We start from the raw sequence: 19,101 nt of genomic DNA, 5'->3' as shown, positions 1-19,101 counted from the left end.
CATTTTTCTGCCTAGTAATTGACATAACTAATAATTTACCCATCAGTCTTCCAGCTATTAGTGTAAATTAACTGGATCCAATTGAAAGTCAAAGAATTGATCTATTGTAAGTGGGAGACATTTAAGTACTGAAAGCTAATATCCCTGCTGGCTTAAATTAGCAGACCCTGAAAGAAGCTCATTACATTTACATGAACAGCTAGAGATACAGAAAGAAACAGAAGTTATTTTCGGAAGGTGGAGATCCATTTGTAAGCAGTGCCACTCTGGCTGTGAAAAAATTCGGGGGCAACCAAGACACTTGCCACGTGTGATTTATATACTCTTTTGTGTCATTTAGCCTATTAGTGGCTTGACTGTCTTTCCCAACAATAGTGACAAAATATTGCCGTAAGATTATTAGTTGTAAGGGCTCATAAAGCATTGCTGGTATAATTCCAGACCATTTTTAGAATCACAGCTTTATGGTTTAAGAGAAGCTTTTTGGGACACAGAAAAAATTATTTGGGGGTTGGAGAGAGTACAGGGGTTAAAGCACTTACTTTGCATGTGGCAGGCCTAGGTTTGATCCACTGCACCTCACATGGTCCCTCAAACAGTCCCTGAGCTGGAGTGACCTCCACCAATTGTTTAGACTAAATATGGCTTTAAAATTTTTTTAAAAAATGAATTTTAAGAAATTCATTACTGGCTACTGCAGCCAGTTTTAATTTAGTAAGTCAATTTTTACTGGGATTAAAAAAAACTTTTTTTGACTAGATTTCCCCCTCTCCCCTGGGCTAATCATGGATAGTTATATATCTTAAATAGCTGTAAAAAAATAGCATCCCTTGAAAGCGTGACAAAATCTGATATTTGAACCTAAATAAATGATGACTCTCTTTTAATAAGACTCCAATGAGTCATTCTTCACAAAAGCTGCATCTGAAGTTGTCCCTATGGACATTTTAAAACAGGAAAACATTTATTGCTTAATTTTCTTCTTCAGTACTAATGACAATGTTAATATCAGTCCCGGATTAGCACCGGTGATTTCTAAGGCTCTTGCTCAATAGCTCTTGAGTTATAGGAGGACAGAGAATGGGGCTCTGCTCCTGTGTGTTTCCTCTGAATGCAGCTCCCAGGACTGGAATTTATTGTGCCAGGATCTAGGGTGGCAGCTAGGGAGGTCATCAGTTGCTTGCTCTGTGAACGGAGATTCGTAGCTGCAAAGTTCAAAGGAGGAAGTGATGTCAGACATCTCAGGCCTTCCCAGGAAGTCAGGGGCAAGTTCACCAAGCCAAATGCAGTAGGTCAGAGATATGGTTGCACATGACCCGTGGCCTTGAGGTCTGAATCCATCAGCTCTCACGCTGCCAACGGCGCCTCCACAACACGTTCCTGAGGAGCCAGAATGCGGCTCTGCACGAAAGGGCCATCTATGCTGGGCTGTGGTACCGGCCATGGGACTATGGGAACCTGATCTGCTCCAGCCTGACCCCAGCCCCACGGCTTGTCTGTGTCTCCAGCTTTGCGCGTCACTCCTTGCAGAATGGAATCCACGAAAATCTCTATGCTTTGGCAGACTTGAGTGTCCCTAAGCTCCTCTTTCTCTTTTCAGGTCTCCTGTGACCTCTTGGCTTCGAAAGCTGAAAGAACACTTGGCGATCTCACCCAGGGAACTACTTTTCTTAAAGACACTAAGCAGAGGCACAGTCTGGCTGCGGCCTGCCTGGTACCAGAGCCCGAAGCCAACTGCTGCCGAACAGGCCTCTTCTCTGCAACCATTTTCTTTCTTCGATACAGGAGCAGGAAAGGGCTTTGTGGCCTCGGTGCTATTCCGGCTGCTCTAGCAGCCTCTGGAGAGTCACAGAATAAACCTAGTCTCCTTCCCACAGGATGCGGTGTGTGATCAGGACCCTTCCCAACATTTCTCTGCTTCAGATAATTTACTCGACAGCCCAGGCCCTTCTAGTTACCCGATTCTTGCCACGCCAAAAGGTGGAGGCTCGGAGGGACCACATTCTCCCGAAGTAAACTGGTCTGACCTCGGTGAGCTGAGAGGGGCTTCCCCTCCCTTCTGGGTATCTCAGGATAATCCACAGTCCTCACTTATTTGGCAATCACATCTCACTGTTAGTCCCACTGACCTTTTAACTAATTAAAATGCTTCACTTTGCCTCATTTGACCTATTTTTAATCTGTGTTTCTCCATCTGTGAAATCAAGTGATTTTTTTTTAATTAAAGAGAGAACTCTGTGTTTTATCTTAACAATTTCCCAAGAAACCAGCCCATTCAGGCTATCTTGAATCTTGTTGCTGTGTTTCACCTTTGCTGTCCACCCTCCACCCCCAGATTTGTAATTTCATTAAATGTGTCTGTTTTTCTAAAGTCATCAGATATACTACATGGTAGCACAATCATTATGAGAGCAGATTCTAGAGTCAGGGGTTTGGTTCTGGATCTTGGCCACAGGATTTTATGCCATGTAAACAGGTCATGTAACCTCTCTGTGCCTCCGTTCATGACTTCATTACCCAGGAATTCAGGTAAGGCAGAGCAGGTTCCACCTCTGCTGCACTCAGCTGCAATCTTAGCTAGGGTGGACTACAAGATGCAAGAAGGTCTCAATTCTCTGAATTGTGTCTCTGACACCATTACTCCCATCACCACCATCACTACCCACTTCCCTTTGTCCGAGTTTTAGTGTAGCTCTAAATCATCAAGACAGGTGTCAATGATCTTTCTAAATCTACAGCTCATAAGTGGTATGGACAAGATTTATACTCAAGTTCTCTAGTTTCAATTTTTTCCACTTTATTTTATGTAAGCTTCCACTGTAACTTTCTGGAAATTGCTTTCTCCATCTGTGCAACAAACATGAATTGTATCTCCCCAACACGGTTGGACTGAGGCGCAAAGAAAACAGTCAAAGTTAGCCAATGGGTATTTTTTTTATTTTTGGGTCACACCCAGCGATGCACAGGGGTCACTCCTGGCTCTGCACTCAGGAACCACCCCTGGCAGTGCTCAGGGGACCATATGGGATGCTGGGAATTGAACCTGGGACGGCTGCGTACAAGGTAAATGCCCTACCCATTGTGCTATCGCTCCAGCCCCCCCCAGTGGGTATTTTACTGAGCTTCTACTATGTGTCCAGCACTGTTCTGGACACAGAAAACACAGAGGGAAACAAAAAAGACAGAGCTCTGACTATGATAAGCTTCAATTCTAAGCAGGCAAGGCAGTCAGCTTCTTCTGACCCTTCAGCCAGCCAGCAGACGAGATACTAAAACCATGCTCTCTTTTCCATTCAAGGGCGTACCACAAGGCTGAGTCGGAGTGCACATAGTCATTCAGTTCACTCATTCATTCAATTCAGGAGGAATAAATGTGTGTCAGGCACTGTGCTAGGTGACGAGAAAAAGAAAGGGATGAGATCAAACTGAGGCCACACCTGAAGGAGGAAGGCAATCTGGATCGGAGAACCACTGTTGAAGGAAGGGAGGACCAATGCCAACACCGTCAACACCCACAACATCAGTATAAGCAGCAATCCTAACAACATCATTGCCAACAGCAACAATAATAATGGCCACTTGGCTGGTCTAAGGTGGCAGTCTTTAACTTATGAAGGATGCTAAATCAACTCCAATTGAACTGAACTGATCAAATTAGAGGCCAAAGCACCTCCAATATAGGGGCTGCTCTGTGACTTTGGGTGAGGATGGCCTGGGCTCTGGCCAGTCTCACAGCATGTTACCTTTACCCCCAGATAGTGCTAAGTCAAAGCTCAGGGTGTAGAGCCTTAAATCGGTGAATTAGTGAGGTGCTATGGGGGAGACACTGAACAGCTCAGCGGAACTGCTTCCTAGCAACTTAACTTGCCTCTGTCAACTTCAGAGAGTGTACCTTGAGTCCAGAGTACTGCTGACCACACCTGCCCCTTGTCCCCACCATTCTCTCATTCAAAAAATGAAGGCAATCCAGGTACTTTCTTCGGGGTACAGACCAAAGAAATCAGCTCGTGACAGTCTCATGTCTTTGTTCAATGTGTAAGTCTGGTAAACAAAGGATAATGAAAAGGATTGACTGCACATCAGAATCTTCTCTCGTGGCCTTTAAGCTCTGGGGGGTCAGAGAGCTTCTGCTTCCTCCCCTGAGGATTTTTCTCTCTTTCTGGCTTCTGACTGTATGATATTAATGTTCACTTCTAGAAGCACGTCTGCTTTCCCATCCATCTTGTCTTTCTTCCTCCCAATTCCAGGCTGTTACTCTACATTAAATCAAACTTTAAATCAATCTCTCCCACGGTTGAGCTGCCTTTCACTTATCATCTTGAAAACAAAATAAAACAAAACAAGACACTTCCCTCCCCCCGCTGCCCGCACCCCCAAAGCCCAGTGGATCCCCGCTCTGCCCATATGAGTCGAAGGTGCTCTCTCCTCCACTTCCTCCTGTTTTCTCGCCAGGTCCCCAACCCCCTTGCTCCAGTACCTGGTGTTAGGACAACTGCAAATTTTTTTAATAAATTTATTTATTTTTAATTAATGAATCACCATGAGGGTACAGTTACGGATTTATACACATCTGTGCTTATGCTTCCCCCATACAAAGTTCGGGAACCCATCCCTTCACCAGTGCCCATACTCCACCACCAGTAAACCCAGCATCCCTCCCATCCTCCCCAATCCCATCTCCCCCCACCCCACCCTGTCACTGTGGCAGGGCATTCCCTTCTGTTCTCTCCCTCTAATTAGCTATTGTGGTTTGCAATAAAGGTGTTGAGTGGCCACTGTGCTCAGTCTCTAGCCCTCATTCAGCCCGCAACTCCCTTCTCCCACATGGCCTTCGACTACATTATAGTTGGTGATCCCTTCTCTGAGTTGCCCTTTCCCCAGAATGTGAGGCCAGCCTCCTAGCCATGGAGTCAACCTCCTGGTAGTTGTTTCTACAATTCTTGGGTGTTAGTCTCCCACTCTGTTATTCTATATGTCATAGATGAGTGCAATCTTTCTATGTCTGTCTCTCTCTTTCTGACTCATTTCACTTAGCATGAAACTTTTCATGCCGATCCACTTAAATAAAAAATTTGTGACCTCCTTTTTTCTAACAGCTGCATAGTATTCCATTGTATAGATGTACCAAAGTTTCCTCAACCAGTCATCCGTTCTAGGGCATTCGGGTTTTTTCCAGATTCTGGCTATTGTAAACAGTGCTGCGATGAACATACATGTGCATATGCCATTTCGATTATACTTTTTTGCCTCTCTGGGATATATTCCCAGCAGTGGTATTGCTGGGTCAAATGGGAGCTCAATTTCTAATTTTTTGAGAATCGTCCATATTGTTTTCCAGAAGGGCTGAACCAGTCGGCATTCCCACCAGCAGTGTAGAAGGGTCCCTTTCTCACCACATCCTCTCCAACAGCGGTTGCTTTTGTTCTTTTGGATGTGCGCTAGTCTCTGTGGTGTGAGGTGGTATCTTGTGGTTGTTTTGATCTGCATCTCTCTGATGATTAGTGATGTAGAGCACTTTTTCATGTGCCTTTTGGCCATTCGTATTTCTTCTTTGGTAAAGTTTCTGTTCATTTCTTCGCCCCATTTTTTGGTGGGGTTGGATGTTTTCTTCTTGTAGAGTTCAACCAGTGCTTTATATACCATTGATATCAACCCCTTATCTGATGGGTATTGTGTAAATATCCTTTCCCATTCTGTGGATAGTCTTTGGATTCTGGTCACTGTATCTTTTGTGGTGCAGAAGCTTTTTAGTTTAATGTAGTCCCATTTGTTGATCTCTGTTTTTACTAGATTGCTTAGTTCTGTGTCACCTTTGAAGATACCTTTATCTTCCATATCGTGGAGGGTTTTGCCGACCTTGTCTTCAATGTACCTTATGGTTTGTGGTCTAATGTTGAGGTCTTTAATCCATTTTGATCTGACTTTTGTGCATGGTGTCAGGTCAAGGTCTACGCCCATTTTTTTGCATGTGGTAGGACAACTGCAATTTTTAACAACCTTTCTGCCTTCCAGTCTGAAGACTTCCCCATCCAAGCTCTGAAGGCCCCCAAACCTTCACACACCCCACTCAAGCAAGGCCCACAGAGTGAAGACTCAGCTCCAGGGTTTGTCACCCAAGCTCCTCCACATCCTGCTTACAATGAGCCTCAAACCCTCGAATTTTGACTCGAGGATCCTCCTGAGATATGGAACTACACACCCCAGTGGGTCCTCACCAGGGTCATTTTAGCCACAATCTCTGAACAACCACTGCATGCCAGGGCCAATGTGAGAGAAGTGATGAGTTTTTTTAAAATTTTAAATTATTATTATTATTGTTATTATTTTTTGTTATTATTTTTTGCTTTTTGGGTCACACCCAGTGATGCGCAGGGGTCACTCCTGGCTCTGCACTCAGGAATTACCCCTGACCATGCTCAGGGGACCAATGGGATGCAAGGAATCGAACCCGGGTCGGCCGTGTGCAAGGCAAAGCACCTGCTGTGCTATCACTCCAGCCCCTAAATTTTAAAATTTTAAAATATATAACTCACACAAAATAGGGCCACGGTGAGAAGTGGAAACCTCAAGCTTATCAGCCCCTCATTCTCCATGCCCTCTCCATGGCTGGTTTGTAGTGTCTATGTTCTGAAAATTCCTCAAATAAATGATTTTGGTTTTATTTTACGTATTTTTAAAAAGTGAAAGTTAGAGAACAGTACAGCAGGTAGGGTGCTTGCTTTACACACATATGACCCTGGTACTAGCCCTGGCATTGCATATGGTTCCCTGAGAACCCCAGGCGTGATCCCTGAACACAGAGCCAGGATTAATCTCTGACCATTGCAGGGTATGTCCCCTTCTCTCCAAAACCGACAAAATAACAAAACCAAAAGTTTAAGTTCTATCTGAACATGGGTCAAAGATCAAAGGGATCTACCAGGGCAGTTTATAGAGCAGTAATTTCTCCCTTTTCTCCCTATGCCTGGATCTCAGCCACTATTTTCAACTTTTAGGTGAGACTTTTACTTTTCTTTTCTGGGTATTGTTTACTTTTAATTGAAAATTTTTTGGTTTGGGGGCCATGCCCAGCAGTGTCAGGTCTTACTGCTAGTGGTTCTGTGTATCCAATAAGTGTTGGCTGCTGCATGTGAAGCCAACACCCAAAGTCCTGTACGATGCTCTCTCCGGCCCTATTCTCTCTCTTAATTGAACATTTTAGGCATTCTTTGCGGCATTTCTTTCCTGGAAGTTTGAGATTTTTCCTTTTACTGCTCTCCAGCCATACTTTCACCTCACCCGGAGACTTCTCCAGACTCCCAGGGTGTCTGCTCTCTCAGTCAGCAATCAGGGTTTATGCTTGACTCTAGGAAATTAAATAAACGGAAGCAAACCTCTGGCCTTAGAGGGAATCCAATGTGCTCTTTCTAGAACTCCTCCTTCCCAGAGGCTGGGCTGCCTCTCCTCATTTACTCTCTTTCTCTTCGCTTCTTTCTGGGGGACTGGCAAAAATCATCCAACTCTTCTTTTGAGTTTTTGTGTCTGGTAATCTTAATTCTGAATTTCTGAGAGCTGGTTTGTGCTCTATCCACTTTTGTAGTCTCTCTTTGAGAATATTGGCAACATTTTGTTTTGGGCTACACCTAGTGATGCTGTGTGTGTATGTGTGTGTGTGTGTGTGTGTGTGTGTGTGTGTGTGTGTGTTTCTTGGACATCCTTGGGAGACAGACCAAATTGGGGTCAACCTCATGCAAGGCAAGTGGTTTATGCCTCCTGTACTCTTTCTCTCTCTCTCTCTCTCTCTCTCTGGCTACATAGCAATACTATTTTATAAGAGGGGTGCAACCCCCTTTATAGTTTGAATTGCTTCCTACTTGCTTTTTTCTCTACCTCATCTGTATTTTTCCTTCATTGAAATTCAATTTATTTTATTTTATTTATTTTTTTGCTTTTTGGGTCACACCCGGCGATGCTCAGAGGTTACTCCTGGCTCTGCACTCAGGAATCACCCCTGGCGGTGCTCAGGGGACCATATGGGATGCTGGGAATTGAACCCGGGTTGGCTGCGTGCAAGGCAAACGCCCTACCCACTGTGCTATTGCGCCAGCCCCATTGAAATTCAATTTAAATGTCCATTCACCCGAAGTTCTTGTTTACAGGTAGGAATGGATGTTTTAAGGTGCTGACTGGGACTTTATTTATTTATTTATTTATAGCCACATGCAGCAATGCTCAGGGATCACTCCTGGTGGGGCCCGGGGACCAAACCCAGGTCAGTCAGATTTGGTCAAACCAAACCCACATGGTGCTGGGTATCAATCCCAGGTCAGCCGAGTGCAAGACAACAAGGGTCCTACCGGATGTATTATTGTTTCAGTCCTAAGGGACTTTTTGAGGGGAAACAGAGAACAGCTTATTCAGTAGGAAGCAGGGAGCATTTGCCTCGTTGTTTCATTGTGGGGAGCAATGGGGAGACCCAGCTGTCAATACATGTAGTTTATTTCTCCTTGCCCTGCCAGACCCTCCAGTGAGAAGCCTTTGTTCCCTTCCTGAGGATTCCTGTCAAGCCTCCGAGATCTGAGAACCAAATGTGGGGTGAAGACTGGCTGAGGAAGCTGGTCTACAAGTCGACCTGACCTTCATCCCACTGTCAGGATGGCCTGCCTGGTGGTCCCACAAATAGCTGGGCCAGTGGCCTGGGTCTGAAGTAACTTCCTATTTGGGGGGAGGTTGAGTCACACGCAGCAGTGCTTGGGAGTTACTCCCAGCTCAGAGATCACCCCTGACAGTCCTTGGGGAGCCACAAGATGTAGGGATCAAACCTGGACAAGCAGCAGGCAAGGCAGGTGACTAAACCTCTGGGCTATCTCTCTAGCCCCCTGAAGTGCCTCTGTTTTCCTCCCCAGAGAATAAAATTACAATGCGATTCGTAAGAGATGGCTCTGGATTAGGTTGTACAGGATACCTGCCTTTATATGACCTTGCTCATCTCACAGGGGCCGCTCCTGACAGAGCTTGGCCTGGCACAGGGTTGGCAGTGCTTGAGCTGGTGGTGGAGTCCACCAGGCCACATCTGCCATGTGTCGCCAGGGATTGAACTCAAAGCCTTGCATAGCCTAGGCATGTGGTCTGTCACTTGAGCTCTATCTCTGGACTGAAACCTGGGCTTTAGTTGCTTTTAAGAACGATTCCTAGGCCAGAAAAATAGTACAGGAGTTAAGGCACTCACCTTGCATGCAGCTGACCCTGCTTTGATCCAGGGCACAGCATTTGGTGTGTCGTCCCCCTCCCTGTCCCTATCCTCCAAACTTCCAAGAATGATCCCTAAGCATAGAGCCATGAGTTAGTCCTGAGCGCTTTGGGGTGGTCCCCAAACCCATATGTACATAAATGATTCTCAGCTAGTTCTATATTTAGCTCTCTTTTGCTTTAATTTCCAGAGCTCTGTTCCTGTCAGTTCCTGGAGTCTTTGGTGAAGGTCAGAGAGATGTTGTTTCACAAACCAGGGTTCTCCTAGAGCTGGCTTGGAACTTGGCTTTTGGGGGTTTGCTAAGTCACTTAGCTCGTGCTCACCAGGATTCTGGCACGCGGAATACCACTGAGGCGCTTCCCTGTCTTGTCCGCCTGGACAGGCTCACATCTTCAGGAATACTCCACCCCCTCAGTGCTTTTCTTTGAGTGGAAGGTGAGGGTGTATGTGGGGGTTGGAGGTACATGCAATGCTCAGGGCTTACTTCTGGCTCTGAATTCAGGGGCTCAGGGGACCATGCCCTCAGTGCTCTTTACTGCAGCTGCAGATTTTTTTTTAATCCCTATCTCCACTCCCAACTCCTGCCACTGCAGGATTTTTAAATCTGTCATTCTTAAAAGTGTTTCTAAAATTTATTATTATTTATTTTGGTTTTGGGGCCACACCCAGTGATGCTCAGTAGTTACTCCTGTCTCTGCTCTCAGGAATTACTCCTGGTGATGTTTGGGGGACCATATGGGATGCCAGGAATCTAACCCAGATTGGTTGCATGCAAGGCAAGTGCTCTACCCATCATACTGCTGCTCTGGCCCCAAATCTGTAATCCTTAAGTGGAGAAATTGGATTGAAATTGTTTTTTGAAGTTTAAGGAAGATAATGAAGTGTGTGTGGTTTATTTCTCATACATAAAATTCTTTTCCACATACATATACATGCCCTTACTCATCAGCCTTTTTGTTCTTTTGAAAATTTTGGTTTTTATTATTATTATTATTATTTGCTTTTTGGGTCACACCCGGTGGTGCACAGGGGTTACTCCTGGCTCTTCACTCAGAAATTACTACTGGCGCTTGCTCAGGGGACCATATGGGATGCTGGGATTCGAACCCGGGTTGGCCGCGTGCAAGGCAAATGCCCTACCCGCTGTGCTATCACTCCAGCCCCGGTTTTTATTTTTTTACCATAGTAGCAATATTATTGTTCTATACTTGCAGTGCTGCTATGCCATAGCCACTAATGGTGTGCCAACATTCCTCCACTATTATCCAGGGTCCCTTTCTACCACCCCCACCCCAAACTTCCTTAGCGTCCTCAGATCTTTGTTCTACTGGCTATATCTTAAGTTTGTTTCCATTAGGGACCATCTAATCCCTTGCTTTGTTTCTTCAGACTCTACATATGAGTGAGATAATTTGGCATTTTTCTTTTTCTTTCTGACTCACTTCACTTAGCATAACACCTTCCAAATCCACACAAGTTGCCACAAACTGCAAGATTTCATTGTTTCTCAGGGTCCAGAGCAATAGGGTCCCTACCTTTTCTAGCAGGTAGGGAACTTTCCTTGTATGTGGTCAACTCAGGTTTGATTCCAGCATTCCACATGATCCCCAAGCACCATGAGGAGTAATTCCTCAGTGCAGAGCCAGGAGTAACCCCTGAGCACTGCCAGGTGTGGTCAAAAATAAACAAACAAAATATTTTATCCTTTCTTATGCTGAGTAGTATTCCATTGTGTGTGTGTGTGTGTATGTACACAAATTCATTATCCACACATCTCTTGTTGGGCACTTGGGTTCTTAATGTCTATTTTTCCTTGACAGTATTATTATTTAGTGTGTCTCTGTGATTCTGCGTTTTTCTGAAAAATGTAGAACAATGATTATTGTTCTTCTTGTTTATATATCCTTCAAAGCTATGCCATTAGGCACGTAAAAGCACACAGCTGTTCTAATTTCTTGCTAGGTTGTTATTTATATTATCATGAAAAAGCTCTTTGTTCCCTTCTGTTCTTATAACCTTGAATTGTATTTCATTTGAATCTTATTTTATTTTGATGTGGCTAAATCTGCATTTACTGTCTTGTATTTTCCCCATTATTTTGCTTTCAAAATTTCTGCCTGCTGCTTTATTCCCACTTCTCTGTCTTTTAAGAGACAGATACATCAAACCTACTTACATTTATTATAACAACAGAACTGTTGGCACCTATTTCTTTCCTTCTAAGCTATTTATTATTTTGTTTTCTATTTACATTTTTCTTCTTGTTTAAATTTATTTCCCCTCTTTTCTAACCACTCACTGAATTGTTTAACTTGTTACTCCCCCCACGTTATGTTTTGGAAGACATTATTTCCATCCTCTTCTAATATATTTTTTATTCAAGAAACCCACAAGTAAAGAACTGGAGTGACTTAGGCTTCAAGTGAGTTCTCACCAAGGAAGGGATCAGTTGATCTATAAGGAATGGCCGGAGTTTTCATCACCCAGGAACATTATTAGCAGAGACCGAAACAGATGATAAAATCTTGGATCATCTATTAGTGAAACTGTGGGGTCTGTCTGCTGGACACTCTAGGGAACGTGTCCTGGGAAATGTTGGAATGACTCATTTGAGGGGGCAGGTTTGGGATCACACCTGGCAGTGCTCAGGGGCTTTTCCTGGCTTGGTGCTCAGGGGTTACTCCCTAGGGGGCCTACGGAACTCTGTGATGCCAGGATAGAACTGGGCTCACCCACCTGCAATGTGTCTTGACCCCTGTACTATCCCTCTGGCGCTCAGGATTTGTATTAAACATCTTGGCTGATCATTCCACCTTAACTGTATAAACTACTTCTCTCTTCCTCCTTCTGGAGGCCTCCCCATGTGCCCATTCCTCTGCTCATCCTCCTGCCAGGGAGGAGGGACAAGGGAAGGAGCCGGGTCTGGGAGAGGGGCGGGCATGTCGGCACAGCGCGAGCCTCATTATGGGCTCTGTGCTCTGGGCTGCCTCAAGGCTGGCTTGCACAGCCCTCTTCTGACAGTCACATCTGCGGAACACATGACCGGCCGCCTGGGTGAGGAGGTGCTTGCCGCCGCCTGGGTACTTCTGTCACTGCTAACAGTGAGCAGGGCACATATTTTCCAGGAACCAGATATTGAAAATTACCACATTAGATCCAGTCTATGCAATTAAGTGAAAATTGTGGGCAATTTTGCAGGCAGGCATGTAGGCTTGAGATCATACTGTATCAGCCTAATGAGTGGACGCGGACCGGGAGGGATTGGGAACACATGCAATGGGGCAGCCGCAGCCGGCAGGCACCGTGGAGAGGGGAGTTCTAGAAAGGAACAATGTCTCACAAGGCGGTCTCGGCTCTGACAGTCGGGCCCAGGGAGGCTGAGAGGGGCGTCGGGGCTAAATGGTGATGGAAGTCTTGGTTTAGTAGAGCGGGGTCTCAGTGCTCCTCCTATGTGCAGGCTGGTGACTAGGACATTAATGCATCTGCCCCCACACCCTTTTCTGTCAGATGCCAGTGAAATTTGTAGAAAACGGGAGGTAAGGAAGAGGGATGTCTGGTTTAGGAACTCTGGGAGGTTCCCTGTGGGATTGCAGTGAGTGGGCCTGAGCCCAGGCTCATTCTGAAGGATACGTAGGAAGCCTCAGGTAGGGCCACATGTTGCCTGGGTTACCTCCGTTGTGCCTCATTGGTCCCTGGGGTAGCCAGCAGTCTGAAGCAGTTCTTCTAGGAGAACTGGCCCCATAGGCTGGACCAGGGAAGGGAAGGACAGCTGGACCCCAGCCAAGGTTCTGAGCGCCTGGAAGCCTGGCAACCTCAGTCACAGTCATCACCACCCCTGGGTCAGGCAGGAAAGTCAGAACCCTGCGGAGGTGCCCATGCTGGTCTTCATCACCCAATGCAGAGGCCAGGAGGAAGGTGGGGGTAAGGGTGCCTGGTCAACGAGGCAGGCGGAGGGACAGGGCAGGATATAGGCAGGTGACAGGAGGGCGGGGCTGAGAGTGTATAAAGGCATCCAGAATCTCATATCCTAGGTGCTAGGATTTGTGCTCCTTTGTGTGTATATTCAACAATGTAATCTTTCTTGCATCTCAGTGCCATAGGCAAGAGGGCACTTCACGCACGGCAAAACCTGCAGTGAAGGGGCTGGAGCAATAGTACAGCGGGTAGGGCGTGTGCCTTGCACGCGACCGACCCGGTTCGATTCTCAGTATCCCATATGGTCCTCTGAGCACCGCCAGGGTTGATTCTTGAGTGATTCCTGATTCAGGAGTAACCCCTGTGCATTGCCACGTGTGACCCAAAAAGCAAGCAAGCAAGCAAACAAACAAAAAAACCTGCAGTGAAAGACAATGGCTGCTGCATCATACAGCCAGGACACTACCCCTGATTCAGACCAGACCCAGATCTGTCTCCCAAGTTCCTGTCTGCTCCACTTCATGACTGGGAGCTACTTTCCTGCGTATGAAACTGGGGAGGCTGGACAAGATCGGAGACCCAACATTTCAGTTTAGACCCATCTTCACAATTGTTCTCACATCCACTTCTCATTGCGAGTGTCATTATCGTTATTATTGAGATGAATCCATACACGTGTTATTATTATCATTGCGCCTCCCCCACACCAGGCAATGCTTGGTGGCTCCTCCTGGCTCAGGGCTTGGGGTTCACCCCTGTGGTGCTTGGGGACCATGTGTTGTCCGCGGTTGAACCCGGAGTTCCCACAGGGAAAGCCTGTGTCCTAGCCCTCTGAGCAATCTCCTAAGCTCTTTAAAAGTTTTCCTTAAGCAGTCACTCTTGTTATATTTTCTTTAACACAGCAAGAATATATAAATTATGCATATATATCTGAAATATAATTTATCCTTTAAAACACTGTTGCATGCATGACATAAGCGAGTAGTTTTGCAGCATTAGTGCCTTTATAACATCGTCCGTGTTTCACTGTGAGATCACTCACATGGAGACTGGTGTTACTTTGCACAGGCAGGAGTTAGCCTGTGCAGTGAAGTCACAGGCTATTGAGTGGCTACTGGTTATGGTTGCCTCCAAAGCCCTGAGATGAGGCTTGCTCCTTCCTACTTCCAGGCCCCCATTTTCGCTAAGGGAGGATCCTAAGTGGGGGAGAAGGGTGCACTCTGTATAGCACCAAACTGACGCTTCCTGCTTCGAGTGCTCTGAATTGAGAGGAGACACTCGTTTTCTTGTGGCGTCTTGTGTGATCCTGGGCCAGAAAACCTCCTCACACCTTGCTCAGCCCTGGCACCCCGTCTGTCCCAGGGCCCGCCTCCACATGTGGGGGCTGCTGAGGTGGGTGCCGGCTCTGCCTTCCAAGGGTATATAGAAGCCTGACCCGGATAAGTGGGGGGGGAGGCTCTCTCTCCTTTCTGACTCGGAGCAGTGGCTCAGAGCATCCCCTGAGGATGAGTCCTTTGTCTCCCCTTCCCTGCTTTTTTTCCCCTACATAAATGAAATAACTTCTAGATGATTGTCCTCTGGACAAACCCATAGGAGGGGTGAGAGACAGAGTCAGCCACTGCAGATGCCACAGCCTTCCAGCATGGGTGTCTGTACTGTCCAGCCACGACCAGGCCAGGCCATGTCTGAAGAAGACGCTCGAGAGCTCTGAGACAGTGTATGTGGTGTCATATGACAGATGGGCTCAGCGCTAAGGTGGACCTTTCAGAGCTGGTGGGAGACAGATGCTGCCTCTGAGCTGCCGAGACCCCCAATACCAGCTTTCCTGGCGAGCCAGATTCCAGGTTGAGGTTACATTTGTCTGGTTACCCACTGCCCTGAGGCACATGTGCTCCTCTGTGCTCGCAAGCACCAAGAAGAGATGCTCTCCATTCACATTATTGAGAAGCGCTTCCATCCCTGAAGCTTCTGCAGAACAAACTGTTGCCAGGAACAAGAGGGCCGGGAGTGGAGCTCACTGGGGAAATCCTGGCAACCTTGGCCCCCTTCTGAGGGCCTTGGGTGCTTGAGGAGTAAAGGTCCTGATGGGAGTTCTCCACCCTGTTCCTGGGATACTTGAGACTCCCTGGGGCTGTTATTCTGTGGTGCCCACTGGACACAGGACCACGCCCGTCTTACCTGCGGCTTGGTCTCATCTTTGTCCTTGTAGTAGAAAAGCTGGTCCCCACGCAGCACAAACCAGCGCTGCTGCCAGTTCTTCATGATGCTCCTCTGCTTCTTCAGCCAACCTGCCTTCAGCACAGGGCCCAGCCGGCGTGGACAAGGTGGCCGCCCGGGGCTCCGGCTCTGCTCCCCCATCACCAGGCTCTTGGAGCGGGCTGGAATGTAAGAACATACATGGTGAGCACGAAGGATGGCATGTCTGTGGTCAGACTCTGCCCTATCCTGGCATCCAGCAGCCCCTGTGGTCAGCTCATGGGCTTTTAGTTCCACAGGACATGATCATGCTTGGTCAATGTTCCCTCAGGTCCAAAGGGGCTTGGGCTGGAGAGCCTCGGCAGCCAGCACTGTCCACCTGCTGTCCGGGCAGGCATCCAGCAGAAAACATTAATTTCTGTTATGTCATGAGGCCATCTGTGCGCCCTGGGAGAAGGAGACTAGGGAGATTCAAGATGGGCACCATCTCCTTTTTTTTTTTTTTGCTTTTTTTGGAGTCACACCCAGCGATGCTCCAGTGTTACTCCTGGCTCTGCACTCAGGAGTTACTCCTGATGGTGCCTGGGTGACCATATGGGATGCTGGGAATCGAACCTGGGTTGGCCACATGCAAGGCAAACGCCCTACCCGCTGTGTTATCACTCCAGCCCCACCATCTTATTTTTTGACCACCCTGAGAGCCCCTTCCAGCCTTTGACTCCCTCGGATACTCATTGCATTATCAGTATGAATTCTACTTGTCCTTGGATTGACCTAGCAAGTCTACTTTTGTATCCCACCCTTTTTGTGGGTTCTAGTCCCCAAGCATATTAATACATATAAGAAATAGAAATAGAAAACCTAATTCCTTCCTATTTTTCTAGGACTGTTTAATATGCTTATGAACTCCCTGAGAACCCCTGTGGCTGGGTACTTGGAGTCTTTCCAATGTTATTAAGGACCTTGGTGGGGTGTGTGTGTGTGTGTGTGTGTGTGTGTGTGTGTGTGTGTGTGTGTGTGTGTGAAGTGATAGTACAGTGGGCAGGACCCTTGACTTGCATGCAGCAGACCCGGGTTTGTTCCTTGCCATCTCATAATGGTCCTCCGAGTCCCACCAGGAATGGTCCTTGAGCACAGAGCCAGGAGTCAGCTCTGAGCACAGCATGGTGTAGTCCCCCAAACCAAACCAAACCAAAACATCTGGGTTTCCCCAAAGTGTAGGAAGCATCTGTTTGCTTCCATTGCCCATTTCTCTGATGAACCCAGAACTGACTAGGGGTAGGAGTGCTACAGGTTTTTCGCAGATCCAAGGTTTTTCTGGCCTGCCTCTTCTCTTTTTTTTTAATTAACTTTTTTTTTTTATTGAATAACCATGTGGAAAGTTACAAAGTTTTCAGGCTTAAGTCTCAGTCACACAATGCTCAAACACCCATCCCTTCACCAGTGCACATATTCCACCACCAAGAACCACAGTAAACCTCCCCCCTACCCCTCACCCCCTGTCCCCCTACCCTGCCTGTGTAGCTGATAAATTTCACTTTACTTTCTTTTTACTTTGATTACATTCAATATTTAAACAAAAAAAATCACTATTATTGCTTGGAGTTTCCCCCCTTAAAGACAGACCTGCTGGAAAGGAAGCATTTGATAATTTGTTTTCCATTGCTGAGAATGAAGAGATATGAGGTCATGTGGCCACAATAGCGGCTGCGCTGCTTCTCCTCTTGCCTGACCTTAGACCTTATCCAGAATAGTCCTTCCTCCGGTAACTCTTAAAAGGCTGCACAGTCTGCTCACCTCCTCCTGCCCGATGCCTTGCAACTTCAGTAGAAATATTCTGCTCAACGAGGCAGGCTGAACTGTGGGCTGAGGTGGGGGTTGTGCCTGAGTTGACCCCATGGCATTAGGGCCATTTACTTGGAGGGAGTATGCTGACCCTCTATCTCTCTCCTCCTCATGCTGTCTGACCCCTGAGCAGGGCCAGATTCAACATCCACGAATCCCTTTTAGGGAATCTGGAGATGAATGGGAATAGGAGCACTCTGGAAACTGCCTCATGCATTGTGCTAGTGTCAGAGCTTCTGTCTCTTGCCTTCTTCCATGAAAGGTTCTGATGCCCTCTTTAATTAATAAGATCATGGCCCTGCAAGGACTGGAAATGCACCTGCCCTGCCTATGTGGGGTTAGTACTGGCAGAAGCCAAGCAAAGCTCGGTGACTTGTCAGCCCCACGACACAGAGGAAGAGCTGAGCAATCTGGGCCCTGCTCTGGGACATATCTAAGGTCTTCCTGAGGTGCTGTCTGTCCAGGCATGTCTGCCCAGGAAGAGGGAGCTTTCAGATAGGGATGGATGCTGAGATTCGCAGAGAGCCAGCGCCGGCACACCTGGGCAATCCATAAAAACATACAAGTATAGTTGGGTGGCAGTTCCCCCAACATGACAGGACAAAGGATCAGCCGTGCTTCCTTCCCTGAGCCCAGGGAAAAGTCTTCCTGAGGGATGAAGCTAAGAGGCAGCAGGCAGGGGCTGGCACACCCTTGAGCAGGAAGCTGGGGTGGGTTTGTTAGCTGATGCGGCACCCGGGAGGTGCCCGCCTGCCCTGCCCTGGCTCCCCGCTCTCCTCTGCTCAGTGGAGAGGCACTGCCTGAAGATGCTGCTTAGGCCACGCCGATACTACTAATGAGGCCGATTGAGCATCTTGAAAGGGAAATAATCATTGTGATGATTTATTCATCACCGCCGTGCCTGTCCTCGGCACTTCCTTGAATTAACGCACGCAGTCCTGTAAATATTTAAACCGACTCAAATAGCTCTGACATGGGAAGGCTCCAGAAGTGTGGGGTGTTTCTGGGGAGATGCTGGGGCAGGCCCCTCCACAAGCTTTGACCCTCTTTAAAGTAGGGGATCTTCACCTCACAAGCACCTTCATTCATTCCCTCACTCTCATGCTTTTGTATCCACGCCACTCCACACTGTAGAACCCTGCATTGTCTGCGTCTCGTAGGAGCCGCCTGTCTGGCATGGAGAGTGAACCACAAGGAGCAACCACACAGAGATGAAAGAGCACAGTGCCCATGTGGGGCCGCACAGGAGCAGAGGATGCTCAGGGAAGGGGCAGGCCTCACCCTGAGGATGCCTGCAGAGCCATTGGAGCAGGGAACGCTGTGCTGAGCCTCGCAGGAGGCCTCAAGTCGGGTCTCTGGGCCCTACAGTTGTTCTGATTTAAATGCATGAAACTAGTGAAGCATCTACTGTTTCCCTGGCAACCAGCCCCCAAGCAGACGTGGGGCCTCCTCTTCCTCACAGCCTCCCCTTCCTCACCCTTCACTTCCTCCAATCCCCCAGCACTGGGGACTTTTGATCCTCCCATCCATCCTTCATATGTCCCATCCTTAGCATATGCTCATCTCTCCCAAGCCAGTTCCTCCTGCTCTTCCTGCTTGTCCTCTCCTGAAGCTGCTCTGTCAAGTCCACCAGGAGAACTGTCCTCCTGGTCTTCAAAAGGTGTTTCTTGACCACGGGCATGCACACCTGAGGTGCTCTTATTTATTTGTGGGGTGCCCCAGTCCTGGGGTCACAGTGCCCCCCCAGGGCACTGCTGCTCCCATGGGGTTTTGCTTCCTGCCTCAGTGCTTGTGTGTTCTTTTTTCAGCTGTGCAGCTTTCTGGGTGGCACCAACTTGATCGCTGTTATTATTTTGTTGCTGTTTTTAGCTTCTGTTGGCTGTGCTCAGGGCTTCCTCTTGGCTCTGCACTCAGGG

The 19,101-nt window shown here is 47.5% G+C and overlaps 1 protein-coding gene across 4 annotated transcripts in view; it reads right to left on the bottom strand.

Moving 5' to 3' along the window:
* Positions 1-19,101, bottom strand: part of ARHGAP22 (Rho GTPase activating protein 22) — a 209,245-nt gene that overhangs the window by 126,583 nt on the left and 63,561 nt on the right. For all 4 annotated transcript variants that reach the window (XM_055119221.1, XM_004607398.2, XM_055119222.1 and 1 more), the window contains one exon: positions 15,323-15,522. In XM_055119221.1, the coding sequence (XP_054975196.1) occupies positions 15,323-15,522 (200 nt within the window). The remainder of the gene's footprint in view (positions 1-15,322; positions 15,523-19,101) is intronic.

Source organism: Sorex araneus, chromosome 11 (genome assembly GCF_027595985.1).
Source record: "Sorex araneus isolate mSorAra2 chromosome 11, mSorAra2.pri, whole genome shotgun sequence".
Classification (NCBI taxonomy): domain Eukaryota; kingdom Metazoa; phylum Chordata; class Mammalia; order Eulipotyphla; family Soricidae; genus Sorex; species Sorex araneus.
The sequence above is the reverse complement of the archived record's forward strand: the minus strand, read 5'-3'. Positions and strand labels throughout refer to the sequence as shown.